The 23074-nt window shown below is 50.7% G+C and overlaps 1 protein-coding gene across 16 annotated transcripts in view; it reads left to right on the top strand.

Annotated features, from left to right (window-relative positions):
* Positions 1 to 23074, top strand: part of TPM3 (tropomyosin 3) — a gene marked incomplete at its 3' end in the record, with an annotated part of 73914 nt that overhangs the window by 5690 nt on the left and 45150 nt on the right. For 7 of the 16 annotated variants that reach the window (XM_082202482.1, XM_082202477.1, XM_082202481.1 and 4 more), the window contains exon 2: positions 9 to 134. In XM_082202482.1, coding sequence (XP_082058608.1) covers positions 9 to 134 — 126 coding nt within the window. Of the gene's footprint in view, positions 1 to 8; positions 135 to 9643; positions 9868 to 23074 lie in introns of those variants that run through there. The other 9 variants (XM_082202484.1, XM_082202486.1, XM_082202475.1 and 6 more) reach the window with 3 other exon arrangements.

Genomic DNA, 23074 nt, shown 5'->3' with positions numbered 1-23074 from the left:
TTTTGCAGCTGGAAGATGAATTAGCCGCCATGCAGAAGAAGCTGAAGGGGACGGAGGACGAGCTGGACAAATATTCAGAGGCTCTCAAAGATGCGCAGGAGAAGCTGGAGCTGGCGGAGAAGAAGGCTGCTGACGTATGTATGGGTCTGGGGTGGAGGGACGCCCCTCTCTGAATTTGTGCTCCCTAAGCAAGACTGTTTATTCACCCAGCACTTTCGCAGGGCCAAACCACGTGGCTGGAATGGCTGTGGGCCCTGCTGGGCAAAGGGCAGCCCCCTGTTTCAACCATAGCAGTCAACCGTCCCTTATTTGGCGGGAAAGTCCCTTATCCCAGCGCCATGTCCCGCTGCTGTCCCTTATTTATGATGTCTCTTAAATTTCCCGGGTTTCAAAGGAAGCAGCTCCTCTCCCTCCCTCCCTGCCGGCCAGGGAGGAGGGAGGCTCCAACTGTGTTGCTTGGCTGCGTTGCTCACCCAATAAGGAGTCTAAGAACGATTGGGGGGTGGAGCTTGCATGCCTTGTGCCGATCAAATCGGCCGCGTTGCCTGGGGACTCGCCTTTGCTCAGCGCTTCCCAGCAAAGAGGTGACGGCGGTTTTCCTTGCTGCATCCCCTTTGCCGGGTTGCTGCGCTATGGGAACCACCGCTTGAGGCTTCGTTTGGCTGCTTCGTCTGCCTTTGGCTCGGAGCGGCTCAGAAGTTGAACATACCTGTGCTCTGAAAGTCCCTTATTTTGGCAGCTGATCCCTTATTTTCGAGGCTGCTGGTCCCTTATTTTCAAATCTGTAAGCTGATAGCTATAGTTTCAACAGAGGCTGAGCCACTGGGGCGAATGGGGCACTGCCCCATAAACCTCGCTCTGCCCCTGGCCTGCCCCTCTCCACCTGCCCCTTTCTTACTTGCAAGGGTGAGTGGGAGGTGGTCCTGTCTGACATTTTTCTCCTTTTTCTTAGTCTCAGGGTTGCTCCTTCCAGAGCTCCACAGGGAGGAGAAGGATGGGGGCAAAGTTAGAATTAGTGGGCTCTGCCTGTCATTGGCTCTGGCGCCACCTACTGTCAGGCTCCCCGACTTCTACCGTACCAGCTCCAATGGGCACCGACTTTGCCTGTTCTTGATTTTGAAGAGATGCCTGGCCCCAAATCGGGATGAACGCTAAAGGGCCTTAAGAAAGGAGGGCAGGGGAGACCCTTCTTATGTCCATTATGTTAGGGGGAAATTGATTTGGAGAAACTGTCTGTATTATAGGAAATTGCTCACAAAAATGTATATTTTAAGAGAAATGCGCATTAAAATGCTGGTTTTTCTTTTTAAAAAATTGCTAACTGACGTGGAAATGTGGAGAAACAGACATAAGATATGCAAAATGAGAAATGGAGAAGAACCAAAATAGATAGGTTTGCCCATCTCCACCCTGAGGACAAATCGACCCGGAAGCCACACAGTGCCAGGGTGTGAAATGAGCTGGCAAGGAGATTGATGACCCCCCCCCCATTTCCCGGCCTCTTGACAGGAAAGGCAGAAAGTGTGGGGAGCGGAAAGCGAGGGAAAAGGAAACACTCGGGTTCTGAAAATAACCTTATCTTTTCCAGCAAACGTTGCGGTTAGGCTCACCAAACCGCTGCTGACTTTTGCACAACGCCAGGAGCTACCCGGAGAACCAACTGTCCCCAGCTGGGTCTTTCCCCAGCAATTTCTATGCTTAAAAACTCAAACACAGCTCCACTGTTGCCCACAGTGCTTAACTTACCATCTAACACCGGGAACGCTATTAGTATCATCAACAGCTGCTCGCCTGTGGCGACCAACGAGAGAATTCAGGTGAACAAGCAGGCAGGTGTTTGCCAAAGAGAGTCTCCTTTGCTTTCTTTTAGAGCAGGGGGTGGGGAATCTCATCTGTGGCCCTTCAGGCTACTCCATCTGGCCCTCGGGAAACTCCCCAGGCCATAGCGCCCTCATGAGCCCAGCTCTGCAGCCTCCCTTAGTGTTTTGGCCTGGGTGGAGCGTGTCCTTGAACTCTGGTAGCGCTCCTGATTGCCCGGTTGGACAGAGACATGCAGGCGTATATGAACCTCTGAGTTTTGCCTGGTTGAAACATATGGAGTCTGTTGTACAAACTCATATCCATCGATCAGCCAGTGCCAGTTTGTAGACCAGGGGTGAGGAACCCTCCAGGCCTCTCTATCTGGCCCTTCACTGGCCATGTTTCACCCGCCTGTCCTGAGCATTTTTGCCTGGCTGGGGCATGTCCTTGAACTCCGATCCTGCTTTTCCACACAGAGGACAGAGAAGGGTGTGTGACTATGTGTACAAACCGGCCTACTTCTGCCTCTGGCCCTGCCCTCTGCCGGCATGTGGCCCTTGGAAAGTTCCCCATAAGGGGAATGCGGCCCTTGAGAACCAGCATGCCTGCTGCTGACAATATTGAGCTGGGTGAACTGATGGCCCGAGTTGGCATCAGACCATTCCTGTAAATGGGGAGATGGACGGAGAACGTTGCTTGCCCAGGTCATCGAGAAATTCTCCTTAAAAGTGGATTATCTCATGCACGGGATGCAACTGGAAACTCTGAGTCACTTAGGAAAGGGTTCTGCCTCAAATCTGCCCCAAGATTGACAGGCGGGACTTTGGGATAAGTGGAAACCCAACCAGCCCTCTCCCGCTAATGGCTGGGGAAGAGCTGGGAAAGTTATGCAGTCCCCCGCCAGCCTGCCCCACACTCCCTATTCCTTGCATTGTTGGTGGCAGTCTCTAGGAAAACAATGGCGTCGAGTTTCTCCCCGAGTGAAGGTTGGCCCCATCCGTCAAGCGGCTAAGGGCTGTCAGCGCCCGGAGCAGCTGCCACTTGGCATTCGGAGGGGATTATCTGTACAGATTTATCGCCTATGGGTGGGGGGGATTGACGGACATTTGAGCTTTTGCCACCTCCTGCCACCTATCGCTTCCTTTTCTGGATGCTGCTTGGTGGAGCAGAGTAAGAACCAGGGCTTTCCCCCCCCCCAGCTCAGGTATGGCACCTCTCAGGTGGGTGCCGTTGCCATTCTAAGAGAACAAGGGAGAAGTTCGTGGTGAGCTCCGGCACCTCTTTTTCTAGAAAAATAGCACTGGGAGGAACATAAGAGGATCCTGCTAGAGCGTGACACTGGTCAGCATCCTGTGGCCAGATTCTTTCAGGTAGCCCACGGGACTACTAATATACGCTGCTCATCTGACTGGGTTGCCGCTCCTGGCGGCTTCCAACAAAACATTAAAACACACCCAAAAATCTAACATTAAAAACTTCCCTAAACAGAACTGCCTTCAGATGTCTTCTAAAAGTCAGATAGTTGCTTATCTCCTTGACATCTGATTGGAGGACGTTCCACAGGAAGGGCGCCACTACCGAGAAGGCCCTCTGTCTGGTTCCCTGTAGCCTCACTTCTCATAGGGAGGGAACCGCCAGAAGGCTCTTGGCGCTGGATCACAGCGTCCGGGCAGAACAAAGGGGGTGGAGGCGCTCCTTCAGGTATACTGGACTGAGGCCGTTCAGGGCTTTAAAGGTCAGCACCAACACCTTGAATTGGGCTCAGAAACTGGGAGCTAATGTAGATCCTTTAGGACCATTGTTATAAAGTCCCGGTGGCCGCTCCCAGCCACCAGTCTGACAGCCGCATTCTGGATTAGTTTAATTTCCGAGTCACCTTCAAAGGTAGCATGAAGGCAAGAGCACTCCCTCACGGTAACCTATGTTCCTATAAACATACAAAGATAAGGATTGGACCCTGCCCTGACACCCCAGAAAGCCACCACCAGTCAGTGGAGACAGTACTAAGCTAGATGAACCAATGGTTTGACTAGGGTGACTTTTTATGTTCTCTATAAGAAGTTAGGGAATTAGAGAGTGGAGGGATGGCCCTTTCTCCAAATTAAATTTGGACACATCTAACGTAAGAAGGGGACGCAGGTGGTGCTATGGGTTAAACCACAGAGCCTAGGGCTTGCCGATCAGAAGGTTGGCGGTTCGAATCCCTGCAACAGGATGAGCTCCCGTTGCTCAGTCCCTGCTCCTGCCAACATAGCAGTTTGAAAGCACACCAGTGCAAGTAGATCAATAGGTACCGCTCCGGCGGGAAGGTAAACGGCGTTTCCATGCGCTGCTCTGGTTCGCCAGAAGCGGCGTAGTCATGCTGGCCACATGACCCGGAAGCTGTACGCTGGCTCCCTTGGCCAGTAAAGCGAGATGAGCGCTGCAACCCCAGAGTTGGCCACGACTGGACCTAATGGTCCCTTTACCTTTAATCATAAAAGAGCCTGGCTGGTGAAACAGGTCAATGGCCCATCTAGTCTTGAATCTTGTTCTCACAGCAGCCAGTCAGATGCCCCAATGAGAAGCCCAAAAGCAGGACTTGAGCACAAGAGCAAGTCTCCCTTCCGGTATTTTGCCTCTGACTTTAGAGGCAGAACATAGCCATCAGGCTTTGTGGCCACTGATAGTCTCACTATTCTCAATGGATTTGTCTAATCCTCGTTGAAAGCCATTCAAATTGGTGGCCGCCAGTGGATTGGGGCATGAGAAAGTGTATGCTGCAGCACTGGGCAAATTTTAGGGGGTAGTTTGTGCCTCGGGGCTGCATCTCTGCATGGGTGCCCTTCTACTGGCCCAAGGTCACCCAGTGAGTTTCATGACTGAGCAGGGATTTAAACCCTGGTCTCTCCCAGGGCCTAGTCCCAAATTCCTATGCCCCACAAGTAACCCAGAGATGCATTTTAAATAAAAGCACACATTCTACTCATGCAAAAACACCAGGCAGACCCCACAAATAACTCAGAGAGGCATCTTAAATAAAAGGACACATTCTAATGTAAAAACATGCTGATTCCTGGACCTTCTGCGGGCCGGATTGAGAAGGCGATTGGGCCACATCCGCCCCCCGGGCCTTAGTTTGCCTACCCATGGCATGGCTCATTACTGACGACGCAACAGCAGTGCATCTGTAGCCGATTTATTCTGGCTCACAGATCCTCCAAGTGCCTCCATTTTCCAAGGACAGTCCCAGATTTACAGACGCTGTCCCAGTTTTTTATTTGATCCCAGAATGTCCCGCCTTTCCTTAGGATGGCCCTATTTTCATCGGAGAAATGTTGGAGGGTATGGAGCTATGCAACCCCTGAGCCTTTAGGAAACATCTTAAGGCCGTATAGGGATTTTTTTTTTTAATTTAAAAAATATTTTTACATATGTTGGAAGCCACCCAGAGTGGCTGGGGCAACCCAGTTGAATGGGCAGAGTATAAATAACAAAAGTATTATCATCATCATCATCATTGTGGAATAAGATGTCCCTATTTTCATCGGAGAAATGTTGGAGGGTATGGGATAATCTCCACATTGTTCTGCTTTATTAGTTGTTCTGAGATGCTTCCACATTATCTTGGGGTTGGGGGTTCTTTTGCTGTAGCCAGAATATTTGTGGTACAGTATAAAAATTTAGAGGATTTCAGCACGATGGTATGGGACCCATTGGAAACAAAGCAGTGTGTCCGTACCAAAACTCTTGCAGGGGACAAATAGTTTTGAAAGCGGGATCGCGCATGACTGCTGCGATAGCATCATGAGCACAAACACTCAAGAATGCACAATGAACAGGACATGGAAGGGTCTCAGATTATTGATTCCCCCTCCACCTTGTTTCGGCTAGTTCCTGCCTCCTCACATGTGCCCAGCAGAGGGGGCCAGAGAACACATCCCTTTCTCCACAGTTACTGAGGAAAAGGTCCTTCAATCCCATTAAGCAGCCCAGGAATTGAAATATGGAGTGCTTGGGCTGGTGGGGTTTCGTTCTCTGAGATCTGCTGCGCAGTACTGGCCGGCTGTCAACACATGGGAAGAAGGCCCAAGTAGAAACATTAGCTGCGAGTTTCTTGAGCGGCCTAACCACTTAGACGCCCCATAGGGGGGCTCCAGGAGGGTGAGAGTAACCTCAGAAGCCCGCCCTCGGTGCCAAGGAATGCTCAGCACTCCTTGGGTGCTAATTGCAAAGTCAGGATCGGTATGCTGACCCCGCTGGAAGGAGGAAGGAGTGACGTGCCAAAAAGGCTTTGCGGGAGAGATTCCCAAGACTTCCTCAGACCGACTCCAGATGGCTGCTCATCCCCCAGGCCGATTTACGGCTGAAGGGCTAAATTGAGACGCTGGGGGGGGGGGAGGTGGAGAGAGGCAGATACCTCAAGGAAGGAATGCAATGTGCCCCCCACACATATACCCCTGAAGGCTTGGTTAGCTATGGGCCGACCTTTTAGAAAATGAAATGAAATCAAAATTCTGCATCACTAATGCATGCTCAGCAACAATAGTTGAATTCTGCCCCCTGGGTATGTTATGCAAATGTGATTTGCACAATTTAATCTGTTTTGCATAACTTATTCTGATTTTTTTCAAAGCTACTATTGCATAATTACCCCCCTCCCATTTTCTAGTATAGAGAAGAAGTTGCAAGGAGCTATATGAAGCGCTGCCCTCTGACATCTGGGACTCTTCAGGTTCAAACCCACCATTTCCCCAAGCATATCTTCACAGAACAATAAGGACTAGTAACTTTTCAAAACTTTAAAACTTAAAAAAAAAGTTCCAAGGAAGGTGAATCTTGCTCCTTCATTGTCAGAGGCAGTGGGCTTCTGGATACCAGGTGTTGGAAACAGAAGGAGGGTATTATTTGTAGTTGCCAAGTCACCTTCAAAGGTAGCCCCATGTAGAGCACATTGCAGTAGTCCAAGTGGAACATAACCAGAGCATGTACCTCTGATGAAACAGTCTCTGCCGGTGTACCAGATGGAGTGGCTAGACAGCTGCCCTGGACTCAGAAATGACCTACGCCTCCAAAATTACGGTACTCCTGGGCTGCACATCTGGTCATTTAGGGGTAGTGTTAACCCATTCAGAACCAAGGAATCCCCCCCTTGTCTCTCCCCTGTCCCCTGGAAACAGTGTTTCTGTCTTGTCGGGATTCAGCCTCAATCTGTTAGATGGTACCAGTGGCTTGACTAGTCCATCTAGCACTTTGTGTGCTCCTATTTAAATCAGCCTTTTTCTCGGAACAATAAGGACTCTTGCTTTATTTATAGAGGGAAAGACCATAATTCAGTGGCATGTCAAAAACCCCGGGTTCAATCTCTAGCATCTCATGGTAGGGGTGGGGAAGATCCCAGAAAACTGCTGCTAGGCATTACAATGAGTGTAACATAGCTTCCTACGTTGCTTCAATGGCTGCTAGCTCTGATGGCCGTGCCATTCCTCTGCACTCAGAGGCAGTAAGGCTTCTGACTGCCAGTCAGAGGGGGGCTGGCTCCTGTGTGTGGGTCTTGCCTGTGGGTTACCCATTGAGACTATCTGGATGGCCATTGTGATGGATGATGGACTATGTGGAACACTGGCCCAATCCAGTAGGTTCTTATGATTCCAAGGCTGGAGGCCTAGACAGACGTTTGGTCTGATCCAACAGAACTTTTTACCTTCTCAGGTTCTTATTCACAATTCCATTCCCACCCTCAAGATACTGAATCCGGATTTTGAAACGGGAGTGTCACCCGGCTGTTTAAGTTATTTCGTGTTTCATTTTAGTCTTGCACATGCGCCGTTCTTGTCTGCTGAACCGAAAACTCTCCTTATTAGTTCTCAGCCAGGAAAGGCCTGCAGAGTTTGATAAGGGCGCTTCTACACAACTCTTTCTGACTAGCAGGGCGGACAGCGTGCTCTAAAAGCGGCTGCATCGCCTTGTTCTAAGGGAAACGGCATAGAAATTAGAGCTGGATGTTCCCGCGGTGCCTTGACGCACCAGGCAAATGCCACTTGGTCAAATATGTGAACCCACAGCCATAACTGGCAGCAAAGCCATCTGGAAACTAGAGTCTCAGATCTTCCATTGATCAGGGAAAGGGGGAGCAGGCTTGTAAGAGGGCGATGTATGTGTGTGCATGCGTGCGTGAGTGAGTGAGAAGAAAGACCTCACTGGAATGGAATGTTTCCCAGCCTTGCTTCATCTCCCAGTAAAAACCCCAGATGCTGTTTTGCAAAGGTTGAGTTTGGATCTATTGTGCCCATATATGTACCTAGTTGTCCTTGCAGTCTTCAGGCCTAGGCTCCTAACTCTCCCCCCCCCCCACTCCCTCTTTTATGGTAGCAGATCTGCCAACATGCAGGAGTGGATGGGAAAGGTCAGAGGAATTAATAGGGCCAAAAAGCTTTTTTTAAAAACTGTGTGTGTGTGATGGTTAGCACATCATGCTTTGGGAGAGTGTTTGGGCTGAAGCCTGTTAGAGATGGGGAATAAATGCAATTCAGTTCGCGTTTAAACACTATAACTCGTGGGTGTTCAACGAAGCTAAATGCTGGGAGATTAGGGACAGATAAAAGGAAGGGGCTTTTTGAAATGGCACTGGGATTTGCTTTCGCAGGAGGCAGTGATGGCTACCAACTTGGACGGCTTTAAAAGGGGATTGGACAAATCCATGCCAGTGGCTACCAGCCACAATGGCTCAGCTCTGCCTCCATGGTGGCTGCAAACTGCCGCAGGGGAGAATGCTTTTGTGCTTTTGGTTTGCCACAGCAACTCTTCAGCCAATCTGCGAACAGGATGCAGGACTCAGTGGGTCCCTGGCTGGACCCAGCAGGCCCTTCTTATGTTCTTAGGCTTTCCCAGTGGCGTAGCGTGGGGGGTGCCAGGGGTGCTGGCCGCCCCGGGCGCAACATTTTGGGGGGGGCGCGTTTGGCCGGCCCTCCTCGAGGAAGCAGGAACCCCACTGTCCTCGGACCTCCTCCGAAGGCTGGCGGTGGGGCGGAGAGACCTTCTCCCCGCGCCAGCCTTCGGAAGGCTGTCCTGAAGACTTGTGGTGGGAGCAGTGGCGCAACGTGGGGGGTGCAGGGGGGCCTGCTGCACCTGGCGCAACATCTGGGGGGGGGCGCGGAAGAGACTCGAGTGCTAAAATCCACGGGTTAGGGGGCGCAAATTACTTGCCTTGCCCCGGGTGCTGAGAACCCACGCTACGCCACTGGGCTTTCCAGGCTGCTGCAGCTCGTGAATGGTAATCATAGGGATGCTTTGAGGTCTACGACACGGCTGGGGGATCCTGCGGGGCCGCCCAGATGGGCTTCCAACTTGCTCCGGCCCCTATTTCTCCTTGGAAGCAAAACCCCATGGATTTCAGCGGCAAGCCTCCATAAGGGCTGGCCAGTGTGAGGACAGGATGGACCGCTGGCCTGATCCGGCAGCTAGACACTTTTGAGGTGCATCTGCAGCATGCAGGCTTCACTGGGATGGGCAGGCGACCCCCACTGTTTTTCAACAGGCCTACAAAGGGGGCTGGGAGGGTTCTCTGGCCTCCCACCCTCCCTTGCAAAGGGGCCAGCCCCACTGGAGGAGCCCCCACTGCTTTTCCCCTTTGTTGGCGGGGCTGGCGGTGGGTGAGGCGGAGCGAATGGAGGAGGATGCTGAGGTTATTCTCTCTTTTTTTAACCGAGACTGACTTGGCGGCCTGCTCCCGTTGCCATGGCAACCCTGCAGCTGGAGCTCGAGGGAGGCGGCGGCCCCGCCTTCATCCGGGGCCCTCGGCGGGCGCGTGACGTCACCGAGAAGGCGGGAGGGGGGGCGCCGCCTCCCGGGTATTTCAGGGCGGGGCGCGGGGGCTGTCGGGAGCGGCGGCGGCGGCGCGGACGGAGTGGAGAGCAGGGGCGGGCCGGGGCAGGAGAAGCAGGCAAGTCTGTGGCCATGGCCGGGGCGACCACCATCGAGGCGGTGAAGCGCAAGATCCAGGTGCTGCAGCAGCACGCCGACGAGGCCGACGAGCGAGCCGAGAGGCTGCAGAGGGAGGCGGAGGCCGAGCGCCGCGCCCGGGAGCAGGTAGGACGAGGGGGCGCCCCGGGGGGACGGGCGGGCCGGGGCCACGGAGAGCAGCAGCTGCTACCCAGAACCCTCTGCGCTTGGCCACTCTCCCAGAAGCCTTTGCGCTTGGCCAAAGTGGCTCTCAAGCCTTGCCCTGCCCTTGAGGCCACCAGCAGGATGAATTCGGAGGCCCGTCTCGGCCCAACTGAGTTCTCCTCAGAGAGGACCCCACTGAAATTTAGCCATGGTCCTTCTCCATCAATGGTTCTTCTTCGAGTAAGAGACGCGGGTGGCGTTGTGGGTTAAACCACAGAGCCTAGGACTTGCCGATCAGAAGGTCTGCGGTTTGAATCCTTGCGACGGGGTGAGCACCCCTTGCTTGGTCCCAGATCCTGCCAACCTAGCAGTTCGAAAGCACGTCAAAGCTCAAGTAGATAAATAGGTACCGATCCGGCGGTAAGGAAAACGGTGTTTCCGTGCGCTGCTCTGGTTCGCCAGAAGCGGCTTAGTCCTGCTGGCCACATGACCCGGAAGCTGTACGCTGGCTCCCTCGGCCAGTAAAGCGAGATGAGCGCCGCAACCCCAGAGTCGGTCACGACTGGACCTAATGGTCAGCGGTCCCTTTACCTTTACTGGAGGTAAGAGGGACACAGGTGGCGCTGTGGTCTAAACCACAGAGCCTAGGGCTTGCCGCCATTGCTCAATCCCTGCTCCTGCCAACCTAGCAGTTCGAAAGCACGTCAAAGCGCAAGTAGATAAATAGGTACCACTCCGGCGGGAAGGTAAATGGCATTTCCGTGAGCTGCTCTGGTTCGCCAGAAGCGACTTAGTCATGCTGGCCACATGACCCAGAAGCTGTACACCGGCTCCCTCAGCCCATAGAGCGAGATGAGCGCCACAACCCCAGAGTCGGCCACGACTGGACATAATGGTCAGGGGTACCTTTACCTTTAAGGCATCAGGCTTGGGTTACAGGTTTCCCACGGTGGTGCAGCTGGAGACCCTGTAAAGGTTGGGCTTGAGTACCAGTTGTCTGTCGGGCCTCATCCTCTGGGGGTAGGCTGCTCCTACACATGGGTGCTCAGCTTGGGGAACATTGGAAGCTGCCTCCTACTGAGTCATTGGTCCATCTAGCTCAGTGTTGTCTACACAGAAGGGCGGCAGATTTCAGGCAGGGAGTCTTTTGTGACCTTACCTGGAGGTGCCTGTTGGGGATTGAACCTGGGATCTTACGCACGCAAGGCGGACGCTCTGCCACTGAGCCATGGCTCTGCTCGTAAGAAGATCTGTTCTGGATTGGGCCAAGGATCCATTTAACTCTACATCCTTCCTGCCCGCCCATCTTGCCGCTGCAGCTCCTCATCAGATGCTTTGCAGGAAGCTCCCAAGCTCCTACATGTGAACCACAAAAAGCCTTATGAACAAGCCTACTGCGTCTGATCCTGGAGCTGGCACGTAGTCAGTATGGCTAGTGGCTATTGCTAGCCTTATTCTTCATGAACTCATCTATTTTTGTTTCCAAGTTGGTGGGCGTCGCTTCATCTTGTAGCAGCAGATTTCCTACTGAGCGGAGGAACTCTTTCATTTGGGCTGTCCTGAATCTCTCCAGCTTCATTGACTGATACTCACTCCCCAGATTCTAGGATTAGTTTTCTTCCCTATCCATGTTCTCCACACCACGTATGTAGTCTTATGCACCTCTGCCATACACCCCTCCTTTAAAAGCCCCAGATGTTTTAGTCTTTCCTCACATAGGGAAGTAGCTCAGTGGTCTTGCCAGGGAACTAAAATGGAGCCATCACACGTACGAAAGCCTGAGAAGCGCTTTTGTTGGGCCACTCCAGAGAGATCCCATCATCCAGCTGTGGCCCTTGCAGGTTGCCTCTGGGGAGCCCTTAAGTGAGGGGTTGATGAAGGCAAGAGTTCCTTTCCTGTTTGTTTGTTTTTAACCCCCTAGCGACTGGTGTTTTTGAAAATCTCTTGGTGGTATTCTGCCTTGAAACGTGGGAGGCTCCTATTGAACCATTGCGGCTGTAAGCTGTGCAGCATAAGATTCCCACTGGATTGGGTAGAAAGTCTAGCATCCATATAGTGTTATGGTCCCCTGTCTTCTTCCCTCTTGGTCTCTAATTAGCTGCTTCTAGAAGCCCCTTACCAAGGAGGAAGGTGATGCATGTTTGCTGCTCCCTGAACACTAGGCAGCCTGTGACTATCAGAACATACAGCCTGCTGGATCCAGCCAGGGGCCCATCTGCTCCAGTATCTTGTCTTCTCAGTGGTCAACCAGATGCCTGTGGGACGCCCGCAAACAGCCCCTGAGCACAACAGCCACTCTCCCCTCCTGTGGTTTCCATCAAGTGGTTTTCAGAAGCATTATTGCCTTCCAAGTGTGCAGGCAGAGCATAGCCGTTGTGTTTAGCAGCCATCAACGGCCCTGTCCTCTGTGAATGTGCCTAATCCTCTTTTAAAGCAGTCTGGGTTGGTGGCCGGCACTGCCTCCTGTGGGAGCGGGCGCCATAGTTTTAACTAGGCACCGCCATGGTGTTTACATTCTTGGTCATCGTCTTTCTCAAGAACATAAGGACTGTTGTGTCTCATCAGAGCACAGTCCCAACTGGAAAGGTCACAAATGAATGGTGAAGGTGATGGCAACCGCCCGCCCCCCCCCCCCACATTGCTCATTTTCAGCCTTTTGGTGTTTGGAAATAAACTGCTTTTGAGCTTGGCGGTTCTGTATGGAGCTGTCCTGCCTCTTTCTTCCAGAAGAACCATACTGGGTTAGGCCGAGGCTCCGTCCTGCCCAGCGTCTTGTTTCCTGCGATGGACGCTGGATAGATCCCTCCAGGCAATCCAGAGAAGGCCACTGCCTTCCTTTTGTTTTGTTCCTGGTGCCTGATACTCAGGGGTAGACTGCCTCTGCGCCTGGAGGTTCTGTTTTGCTGTAGGGCAACTCTTCCCTCTCTTCCTCTCTGTCGCTCTGATGTATAGTGCAAAGGTATCCTAGGAAGCCCCGAAGCAGGGCGTGGCAACAACAGCCCCCTCTCATTCTCCCAAGCAAGGAACAATGAGCGCTCTTTTATTAAAAAGCTTGCGATATTACATCTTGTTGCGAACCCCGTGCCTTTTAATTATATCGTGCGTGAAGATCAGAGGCTGCAAAATGCCTAGGTTTGCAGCGGAGGAGTTGAGTGCTCTCGGCCAGATGGACAGAGCAGCTCCAGGAGAGAATTGTGGGTGAATCGAGGCCAATGGTGCCCAGCGTCAACCTTGCTGAGCGTAAGGGTGGGCCCACAACTTGGCAGCAGAGCTCTTGCTTTGTTCTTCCTCCGTGGTACCTGAATGCCAGTTTCTGGAAACCACAGGAGTGGGTTTGTGCTCTGGTCTTGGCTGCAGGTTTCCCCACAGGCATCTAGGCAGCGTCTGCAAGAACAGGATGCTGAACTAAATGGGGCTTTGGCCCTGATCCAGCAGGCTCTGATGTGGTTGGAATCCTGGCGTTTCCAGTTGAAAAGCACTAGGTAGCAGAGGCTGGGGAAGACGTTGAGTGCGGGGAAACCCCAGAGCGCTCTTGCAAGGCGCCTGGTTCTATATAAGGCAGAGACTTTGAAACAAGAGCATAAAGTCACCCTTCCTTCCTTATTCTGGGAGCCTTGAATGGGCAGCAGATTATGGATGAGGAACCTCAGGCCTGTCCTCTTGGTGCTCCAGTGCCACGCCCCTGTCCACTCTCATCTGTTGACCCTCGCTGGCTGCTTTACCCTGCTGGAAATGTGTCCTTAAATGGTCAAAATAAAAAAAATTCCTTCCAGTAGCACCTTAAAGACCAACTAAGTTAGTTCTTGGTATGAGCTTTCGTGTGCATGCACACTTCTTCAGATACACTGAAACAGAAGTTGCCAGATCCTTCTATATTGTGAGAAGGTGGGGAGGGGTATTACTCAGAAGGGTGGTGGGAATGGGAGATTGGCAGATAGCTGAGATGATCCTTAAATGGTGATTGTCCTTGTTGGCTTGGTTGGAGAAAGATGTATAGGTGTGTGTTTAGAAACCTCTGAATTTTGTGTGCAAAGCTGCCCATTTTGACCCGTTGCCCTGGCCACTACTGGGGTGTGGTCCCTGGAAGATTGCCCATGTGGGAATGTGGCCCTTGGGCTCAGAAATGCCCCCCCCCACCGCAAATAGGAACCAGAAGAGACCGCAAGTCCTATCCTTAGTGGGGCATAGGTTTGGTGGGGAATAATGTGTGGTGCAAACCAGTGAGGAATTCTGGGTAGATGCTGGGGTGTGTCTGTGTTACTTTCCATAGTGTGTGTGTGATCTTTCTTTTTGAGTGCCTAAATGCATTACTCAAGGTAGCTATCAATAATAGAATACAAGAAAGTACACCCCCCCAAAAAACCCTCAATTATTATCAGAGGGCTGTAGACCTATTGGAAAGAATGAGCTCTGGGTAGTCATATTCATTCACTTGATACGCTTAGTAGGGTTGGCATGTAATACAATCCATGGACACGTGGGGCAGATAAAAGGCCTCCCGTCTTTTTTCCTTCTTTAAACGCCTCCTCCTGTTTATGCAGACATTTGATTTTAAGTCGGGGTTTTTTTAATCAAGCAACTCACACTACCCATAAATGGATATGAAAATACAGAATGGAAAGAGACAAGCCGTTGCTTAGAGCTTACACAGCAATGCCGAGGGATAGTCTTTGTTAAGTTCTGTATCAATATTTGCTTTCCTTCCCCATTCCTGAGTTTGCCTGCAGGGCAGAACATCAGTAGCCAGTTTGGGGGCGGGGAGGCAGGGGGAAATATCAGGGCTGGCCTAGGGCAAGGCTTCCTGATGGCATGATATGGGAGGGTGGGCTGTAATCCTTCAGGGCTGCTCCCCTTTTGTGCTTCGGCTTCATGAGTCTTGGATAAAGGGCCTCTGAGAGTGAGGCCAAGGGGTCTCTCCACCATAGAACTCCTTTGAAAGGTGTTTCCCGGAAAGCCGCCTCCAAGAGGGATCTCCTGGATGCAGTGGGGTGGCCCTTCTGCTTCCTGCTCAGGAAATGAGGCAGTTTAGGCTGGTGGGGAGAGAGGCAGGCTTTGCCCACGGCCCGCCCTGCTGGAGGGAATTGTGATCGCTGGTAAAAGCTGGACAGTGCACTGGATCTTGCAGAGATAGCTTATCCAGACCTGCGCCGTGCTCCCCCCCCCCCGCTCTGACATGGATTGATCCAGTCACAGAACTCCCCCGTGGTGTGTAGTTCAGCCCTTCACCCAGCCTGGCACCCCTCCAGACATTGTGGACTCCCAGCAGCCCCAGCAGCAGCCATTATGGGCAGCGATGGCCAGAGCCATGGCCGATTCTTTTCATCAGTTTGCTTGGACCATGGGTAGGCAAACTAAGGCCTGGGGGCTGGATCTGGCCCAGTTGCCTTCTAAATCTGGCCTGCGGACAATCCGGGAATCGGCGTGTTTTTACATGAGTAGAATGTGTCCTTTTATTTAAAATGCATCTTTGGGTTATTTGTGGAGTATAGGAATTTGTTCATTATTATTTTTTTCAAAATATAGTCCGGCCCCCACAAGGTCGGAGGGACAGTGGACCGGCCCCCTGCTGGAAAAGTTTGCTGACCCCTGGCTTGGATGCAAACCCTGCTAGGTTCAGTGGGTGCAGCCTGCTGCCCCTCTAGATGTTTTGGACTTTGCCCTGGCCAGCATGGTTGTGCTCGCTGGGGCTGATGGGACTTGTAGTCCAAAACATGTCAAGGAGCGTCAGGTTGGTGAAAGCTGCCATGATAGGTGGCTGAAGAATCTGGTTGCTTTTCTGGAGTGGGGTGCTTCTACAACACAATATCAAGGCTCACCAGCTTTGTGTCCCTTGAATCCAAAAGCAAGGGGTCATCTTCCCCTGGCAATCTCTGCTTTGCCTCCATGATGGTGGGTGGAGGCTGCAATGGGTGAGTATTCTCTAGGGGGTCCCTTCACACTCAGGGGTGTGTGTATTGTGCAACTTGTCGTCGATGCTGCAGTAGTGCAATAGTGGTGGATTTACACCGAACCTCCTTGGAAATCATTCAATGCTTCCCCAATGTTGCCGTGTTCTTGTCATCTGGAGGGGTGCAAGAAAAAAGGTGGGAATCTCCCCCCCCAAAAGTAATAGAATTGTAGAGTTGGGTGTCTAGTCCAACGCTCCAAAATCCCTGGAGCAGTTAGAATTTAGAATTGAACGGATCATGACGATCATCCAATTCTTTGCAATGCAGGAATCTTTAGCACAATGTAGGCTCGAACCCATGAGCCATACCAACAGAGCTATCCCAGTCTTAGAATCATAGAGTTGGAAGAGACCACAAGGGCCATCGAGTCCAACCCCCTGCCAAGCAGGAAACTTAGCTGTGGCATGAAAAGGGTTTTCAGCAGGAAGCCACTGGACGTGTCCCGATTGGAAAGGAAGCAGTGTGTCTGCCCCTGAATTTTTGCGCATGCAAAAGAGTATTGAAAGGCCCCTAGATATTTCATTTGGAGCAGAGGGGCTGCAAACCCGACCCTAACTTAACTTGACTTGAGGAGCGAAAGAAGGCTCTGTGGGAGCTTCTGGTGAGCCTTCCTTCCCTCTCCCCCTTTTTCTTGAGAATGTAGCTCACCCAAAGACACAGATATTGGCTTGTCGGGATGAACTAGATATAAATCATTGGGTGATCTGTGTAGTTTTGCACCACAGGCCTGGGAGCCTTGGTTTTTCTCTGGGCCACAGCTGGCTGCTTTTGTTGGCTGATAGGGCAGCAAATGGCTGTGCTGGCTGGTACCAAGGCCTGCCTTGTCTCTTTGTCAGGGCTGCTGTTCAGGAAACCAGATACTGCTCACAGCTGGTTTCTAACACCAGATTATCTTCAAGGGTGCTTAGGTATTGGATCTAAAGTGCATCTGTCTTGCAGCATGAGACTCTCCTTAATTGCCTGCCCATCCCCTTTATCACAGGCAATAATTTTTCTTCATGCTGGCCACTTCCCCGTTGAATTTATTCGTTCTTGCTGCTTGCTTGCATGCTCACTTCCCTTTTTTTTATAAGCTCAGATAAGTGCAAATGTATTTTGCAGAACCCAGTTTCCGCCTGCCTGGGAGCAATAAGGAAACAGATAGGGAACTGAATCTTTATCCCTCTACTGTAAAAAACAACAACAAACTCCTTCTGAGGCATCGCTGGTCTGGCTTCAAAACACTGAGGGCAAGGAGCCTTGAGTTTAAAAAGTACAAATCTTGGTAGCTGATGGAATTCCGTCAGTGTATGCTTAGTGTGAAGAAATCTCTCTCTAGCTGACACTTGTGACAAGAGGATGTCCTCCGTTTTGAGAATGTCGAAAGTCTGGCAAGGTCGGACATTTGTTGGCATGGGAGATCGGGCGATCTGTTAAGTGCTGCCATTGAAATGAACAGACCCAGGTTAGTCGCGTCCACCAATTTCAATGGATCTGCTTGGAGTGTAATGCTGGACGTGCAACCATGTCTATAATAAAACCAACTCTGCTGACTGTAGCTACAGAAGGATATGCAGATGTTTATAAACAGCTGGAACTTAGTAACTCAAGACGCCAAGAAAGAGTTTAGGATCTCCGAAAGGAATCGACTGTATTTATGTTGCCAGGAAGTGGCTCCTTTATCCCATGCTTGGGTTGTATTTTAAATATTTTAATATCCCTAAATTGGGTGACACAAATGCTTTTCAGATTAGAATTGATAAAAGAATCAATTTCCGATTTGTGATATTAACATCTCAGCCCCTTTTCGGAGATAACTGTCTAGTGTATATTGACGTGCAAATAAAAATCAGGTTTTTTGTGTTTTTTAAAAGACTATCAATAGCTACTAGTCACGATGAATGTTTGCTGCTTCCAGGATTAAAGGCAGCATGACTCCAAATACCAGTTGCTGGGAAACGAAGGCAGGAGGGGGGTTATTGGCTTTATATCCTGCTTTGTGGACTTCCTGAATAAATCAGGCCACTCTGGGGGAGCCAGGATGCTGGAATAGATGGGCTTCCTGCCTCATTCCGAAGGGCCCCTTCCTATGTACTTCACATTCTTATGCCCCTTGGAACAGAAAGAAGGTAGCACGAGGTTCTCAGGCTTGGTCCATTTTTTAAGGTAGTAGAACATGGTCCCATCTGCACTGTACATTTAATTTATTTTGCAAAATCTATATACCACTTGATTGTAAAAAACACACACGAAATGTACATTTAAAGCAGGATGATACCACTTTGAGCAGTCATTGCTTTCCCCAAAGAATGCAGGGAGTTTTGTCGTTTAAGGATGCCAAGAGCTGCTAGGAAAGGCTCCTTATTCCCATCCCAGAGCTGCAATTCCCAGAGTGGTTTAACAGCCAAACCCTCTTCCCAGGGACTATGGGAAATGTAGTTCTGTGACGTGAGCGGGGGGGGGGGATCCCCGAACAACTCTCAGCACACTAAAACTACGGTTCCCAGGATTTTGGGAGCAAAGCCACGGCCGTTTTAAAGCAGTATCGCATCACTTTACCGGGGCAGATGGAGCCTACGTCAGCAAGCTCAGCAAACATCTCGAGTCTTGCGTTGGCGCCTTGGACAAATTCCTGGGATGTGGACGAGTAGCCACTTTTGAAATAAAAACTGGGCTGTTAGGTGGAGGCTCCCGTTGACATTCAGAAGCCCTTCGCTTCTCCAGTCGCCTTTCTGAGCCTCTCGTGAAAACTCTTCCAAGTGCCCATAGGGACTAGAAACCTAAAAAAAATTGTTTAAATAGAGGCTGAGCTCATTTGGCATATTCTGCCCTTCTGTATATTTTTAGTGTTTCTGAGTGTGGGGTAGGTGCCAGCTAGAAACCAAATACCTGGCAAATGGATGCTGGTGCTTGGCTTTTCACCCGGGGCTACCTTAAAAACTGCTGTGGTAGGGCTGTTGTTGTTTTGGAATTGCAAGTCCCCCTTCCAGTTTGGAACAGGACTCTCAAGTTTCAAGCTCCTGCTTCAGTTGCTGTAACTGCAGCTTGTGTCAGCTGGGGCTTATAGGACTTGCAGTCCATAACATCTTATTTTTTGGGTGGGGGTGGCACCTGGCTGGCCAAGGCTGAGCTTCCGCCCTAAAATCTCCATCTCACCATCTGCTTGTGTCCATGCGATGCCTCGTTAATCGACTCTTGATCCTTGGCTTGCTGGCTAATTCATTGCAAGGATTGCTGAGCTAACTGGTCTGGATTAACATCCGAGGCTTTAATACCCTTAAGAAAAAATCCTCCCTATAAGTTTTTTTAACTCCAAGTTCTTAACTTGCTGAAGCTGGCACAGAGGCCTTTCTGTTCTCAAGTTGACTTCCCTCTTAGCGGATAAAAGTGTGAAATCCCCCCCCCCAAAAGGTAGCTTTTAAACCACTTGGCACCCTCCAAAAAAACTAGGTAGTAAATGCATATAATCCATCTCTTTTTCTCTTTCCCCCTCACCTCCCACTGGCTTCCTGGTCTGGGATGAGTCGCCTTGCTGGAAAAGTAACTTGTCAGCAGGTCTGTAGCCAAGAGTGAAGATTTATGGCATCTGAACAAGGGAGACAGCTAGTCTGGGGAAGGAGGCAGCTATCTGGCCATTTGCACCCCACCAGCCAGCCTTTCAAGCTAGCTGAGAGCAGCCCAGTTGTAGAGCAGCCTGGTCACTGGGAGATGCCTAACTTTGGCGAAACGACCGCAGGGGAGAGCCAAGGTTTGGCAGAAGAGCACATAAATCTCCCGCGGGGTACGATACGGCCTTGTTTATGAGTCTCCCCTTGTTTGTGGCTGCCAGTTCTGTTTGCAGGCCCAATTCAAGGTGCCCAATATTAGTGTTTGGGGCCCCAAATATCTGAAAGACTGCCTTTTTACCTACAGACCCCCCCACACATGCTAAGCTCTGCAAAGGGAACCCTCTTGGTGGTTCCGTGAACCTCAGACGATTGGGTGGTGGTGGTACAGTAGAGAGGCTTCACTGTAGTGGCCCCTAAGTTGTGGAATTCCCTCTTCACTGTGGAACCAACTTTTGGTGAATGCTGAAGACGTGCCTCTTTATCCTCATGTCTGAGATATGTTTTCAGGGCCTTCCTGTGACTGTACTATGCTTTTAATTCAGTTTTTTAACTTTTTAAAAATGTGATTTTTTAATTGTTGTAAAATGCCGTGGGGCATCCTGGTGAAGGGCAGGTAATAAATTTGATGATGATAGCACTCCAGAGCTGCGGAGTGAGTGGGGCATCCCTGACGGAATGTGGCAAGAGCCCTGATGAATCAAAGCCACAGGTCCTTCTAGTCTCACATCCTCTGTTCCCAGGCCATCAGTGTTCAAAATTAGGCACATTTTGCACCTATCTATCGGCAACTTGTGACCAAGTGAAGATGCCTGGGCACCAGGATGACGCCGGACGTCGCCCCATCTGGAGGTGCATGCCTGGGGATCACTGGATCTTGACTAGCAACACATCCTGCAGAATTCTATCAGTTATATTTTATTTGCACAATCAGAATGAATTTCAGGAACCAAAATGCTTTTTCTGTGCAGCCTAAGCAGGAGGAGTGAACAACCTTATAGCTAATGGTTGTCGCTTGTCTTCACCCCTCTGCCCTGCTCACAGTTGTGAAGAATATCCCTACGTTATGAATGGTCCGTGTCACCATTAAGAAAAAGAGGTCGGAATAGGCCCATATGTATGTGGACTGTCCCTGGATCAAGGGGCTTTTCTTCTTCAAGTTCTCTAAACTCTTAACCTAGATTATGGTTGTCATATGAACTAGCCAGGTGTTTAACTGAGAATCAATCCCAGTCAGTCCATCATTTGAAAAACAAGACTTCAGAGCCATCTTACCCCCAAAATGGCAACTAGACACTCCGTTTTTGGTGATTGTAACCCTGGTTTAAGGAGCCATTTGGCACCTAGCTTATATATCTGAGTTGCAGGCCTTCCATTCATGCTTTTAGAAAGGCCACAAACAGACCCAATAGCTTCCTAGCATTCAGTGGTACACTTCCTCCTTCTGTGGAGGTTTTGTTTTGCTGTCGTGGCAGGCAAGTTGTCAAGCATTCATGAGCTGGCCTGATTCCCTCCTTGGAGAGGCAGCATCTCTCTCCATATCTTGCGACAGCGAACCGGTAACTTAGGTCTGCAAATGTGCTTATAGCCAGATGCTTTGAATTTTATGCAGAGCAGAAATTGCTTGGAAAAAGAAACTCAGATATATAAGATAATCTCCAAATGGCACCTTAAACTTGGGTTACAGGCACTGCAAAGGAATGTCCCTGGCGCCATTTTATTTTTAAATGGAATGTAATATTATTTTTCGTTTCTATACTGCTTTATATTTTCTCTGAGTGAAAAGTACGGGGTTCCCTAATCCTCCAGAGTGTCGATAAAGATCTCAAAGAAACGCTTGCCAAATAACGCTGCGCACACCCCTTTTAATTGACCGCCAACGAAGAGGAATCCTTTGAGGTGGGCGAGTGAGCAGAGGGGGCTGCTAGGTGACCCGGCTTCGTGGTGGATCCCAGATGGAAGCTGATGGATTTTTTTGGGGGGGGACCGTGGAGTAGAGGGGGACAGCACATCGATGTGGGTGGGAAGCTCTCAAGAATTTTCTTTGACCCACCCAGATCACCCACGTTGTCGTTCCTCGGAGTTTCTGGCCTTCAGACTCAGCTGGGCGTCAGAGAGGCATCTGGTCTTGCGGCACTTGAAAGCTCTGCTGAATCTGATCGCAGGCAGTCCTGTTCTCAAGCAATCAGGTCCTGAGTTCTGCCTTCTCCCCCCCTCCTGCGTCACTGAGGCTCGTGGGCATTGCACTGACCTGTGGCTGCATGCAGGCTTGTTGTGATAATAATCTGAAGAGCCCCAAGGCAGAATTGTCCTGCGTCTCCGTTCTGGCCGCTTGAAGCAAGCGCAGGGTGTTGCACAGATGTTGTGTGCTGGAAACTCAATAACTGGGGCTGTTGCCCAAATGCTGAACTTTTCTTTTTTATTAAACAATCTAAATTCCACAACTTAGGCTGTATACACTCCATACACTAGCCTTCTCCCATAGAATCCTGGGAACTGTAGTTCTTGCAGGATTCTAGGAATTGCAACTCTGTGAGGAGTAAACTACACTTCCCAAGATTCTTCAGAGGCACCCCGTGCCCTAAACATTTGATGTGTATGCAGCCCTGATTAAACCTAGGCTGCCTTTCCTGAACGATCAAGTTTTTGCAAGGCCTCTCCCATAACCCGTTAGTGCAGCCTTTCTCAACCTGTGGGTCACCAGATGTTGTTGAACTACAACTCCCATCACCCCTAGCTAGCAAGGCCAGAGCTCAGGGATGATGGGAGTTGTAGTCCAACAACAACTGGGGACCCACAGGTTGAGAACCGCTGTGTTAGTTGCTTTTATTCAACCTCCCTCTTGAACTGAGCACTTGCTCCTTGAATATTTCCCCCCCAGAATGTATCTGTGGTGCTGAGGGCTAGAAGCTCAATTGCTGAAAACAGCCGCCGCTAACTTAAGTTCTAACACTGATGATATGGCAGCCACATATGTCTAGGATGGGATTGAGGACCCTCAGCATCCCTGACAATTGGCCATTCTGGTTGAGATGAGTTGAAGGTTCCCATGGAGTGTGAAGCCCGGGGTACCCTAATCCTCCAGAGTCCATAAAGGAAGACCTGAAAGAAACTTTTCCCAAATAATGTTGTGCACTGCGATCCTTGGTGACTGGAGGGCCCTTTTAATTGACCACCAACAAAGAGGCAATCGGCAAGTCTTTCTTTATACCTCGGGATCTTGTCCTGGTCGCTTGCCTTTTGGGGCTGGGGATAGTGGGGAAGGGGGAGTCTTTTTCTTGGTTTGATAACCACACTGCTATTGAGCACCCAGAGGCAGGCTGAGCTCGCTTTCTGCCTTGTGCGGTGAGCGAAACTGAGTGCAGTGCAGACATGTGGTGGAAGAGGGCCTGAGCGGTGGAGGGTGAGAAAGTCAAAGCGGATCCCAGGGAGGAGGGCGGCATCGAAAGAGAGCCCCCGGGTGACACAGCCCTGTGTCTGTGACTGGCACCCTGGTACAGAAGCGCTCGGGCGGACTGTGGGGCCCTGTTCGAACATCTGTGCCACTTTAAGTTCCTCCATGACCTCAGCTCAAAGCTATGTGCACCAAAATGGAGTCTCCTCGTCTAGGATTGAGATGTGGTTTGCACACCCTCTCTCCCACTGCTCTCCCTCTCC

This window comes from Podarcis vaucheri (assembly GCF_965113315.1).
Source record: "Podarcis vaucheri genome assembly, chromosome: 16".
NCBI lineage: Eukaryota > Metazoa > Chordata > Lepidosauria > Squamata > Lacertidae > Podarcis > Podarcis vaucheri.
This window is presented reverse-complemented; position numbering and strand designations above follow the sequence as displayed.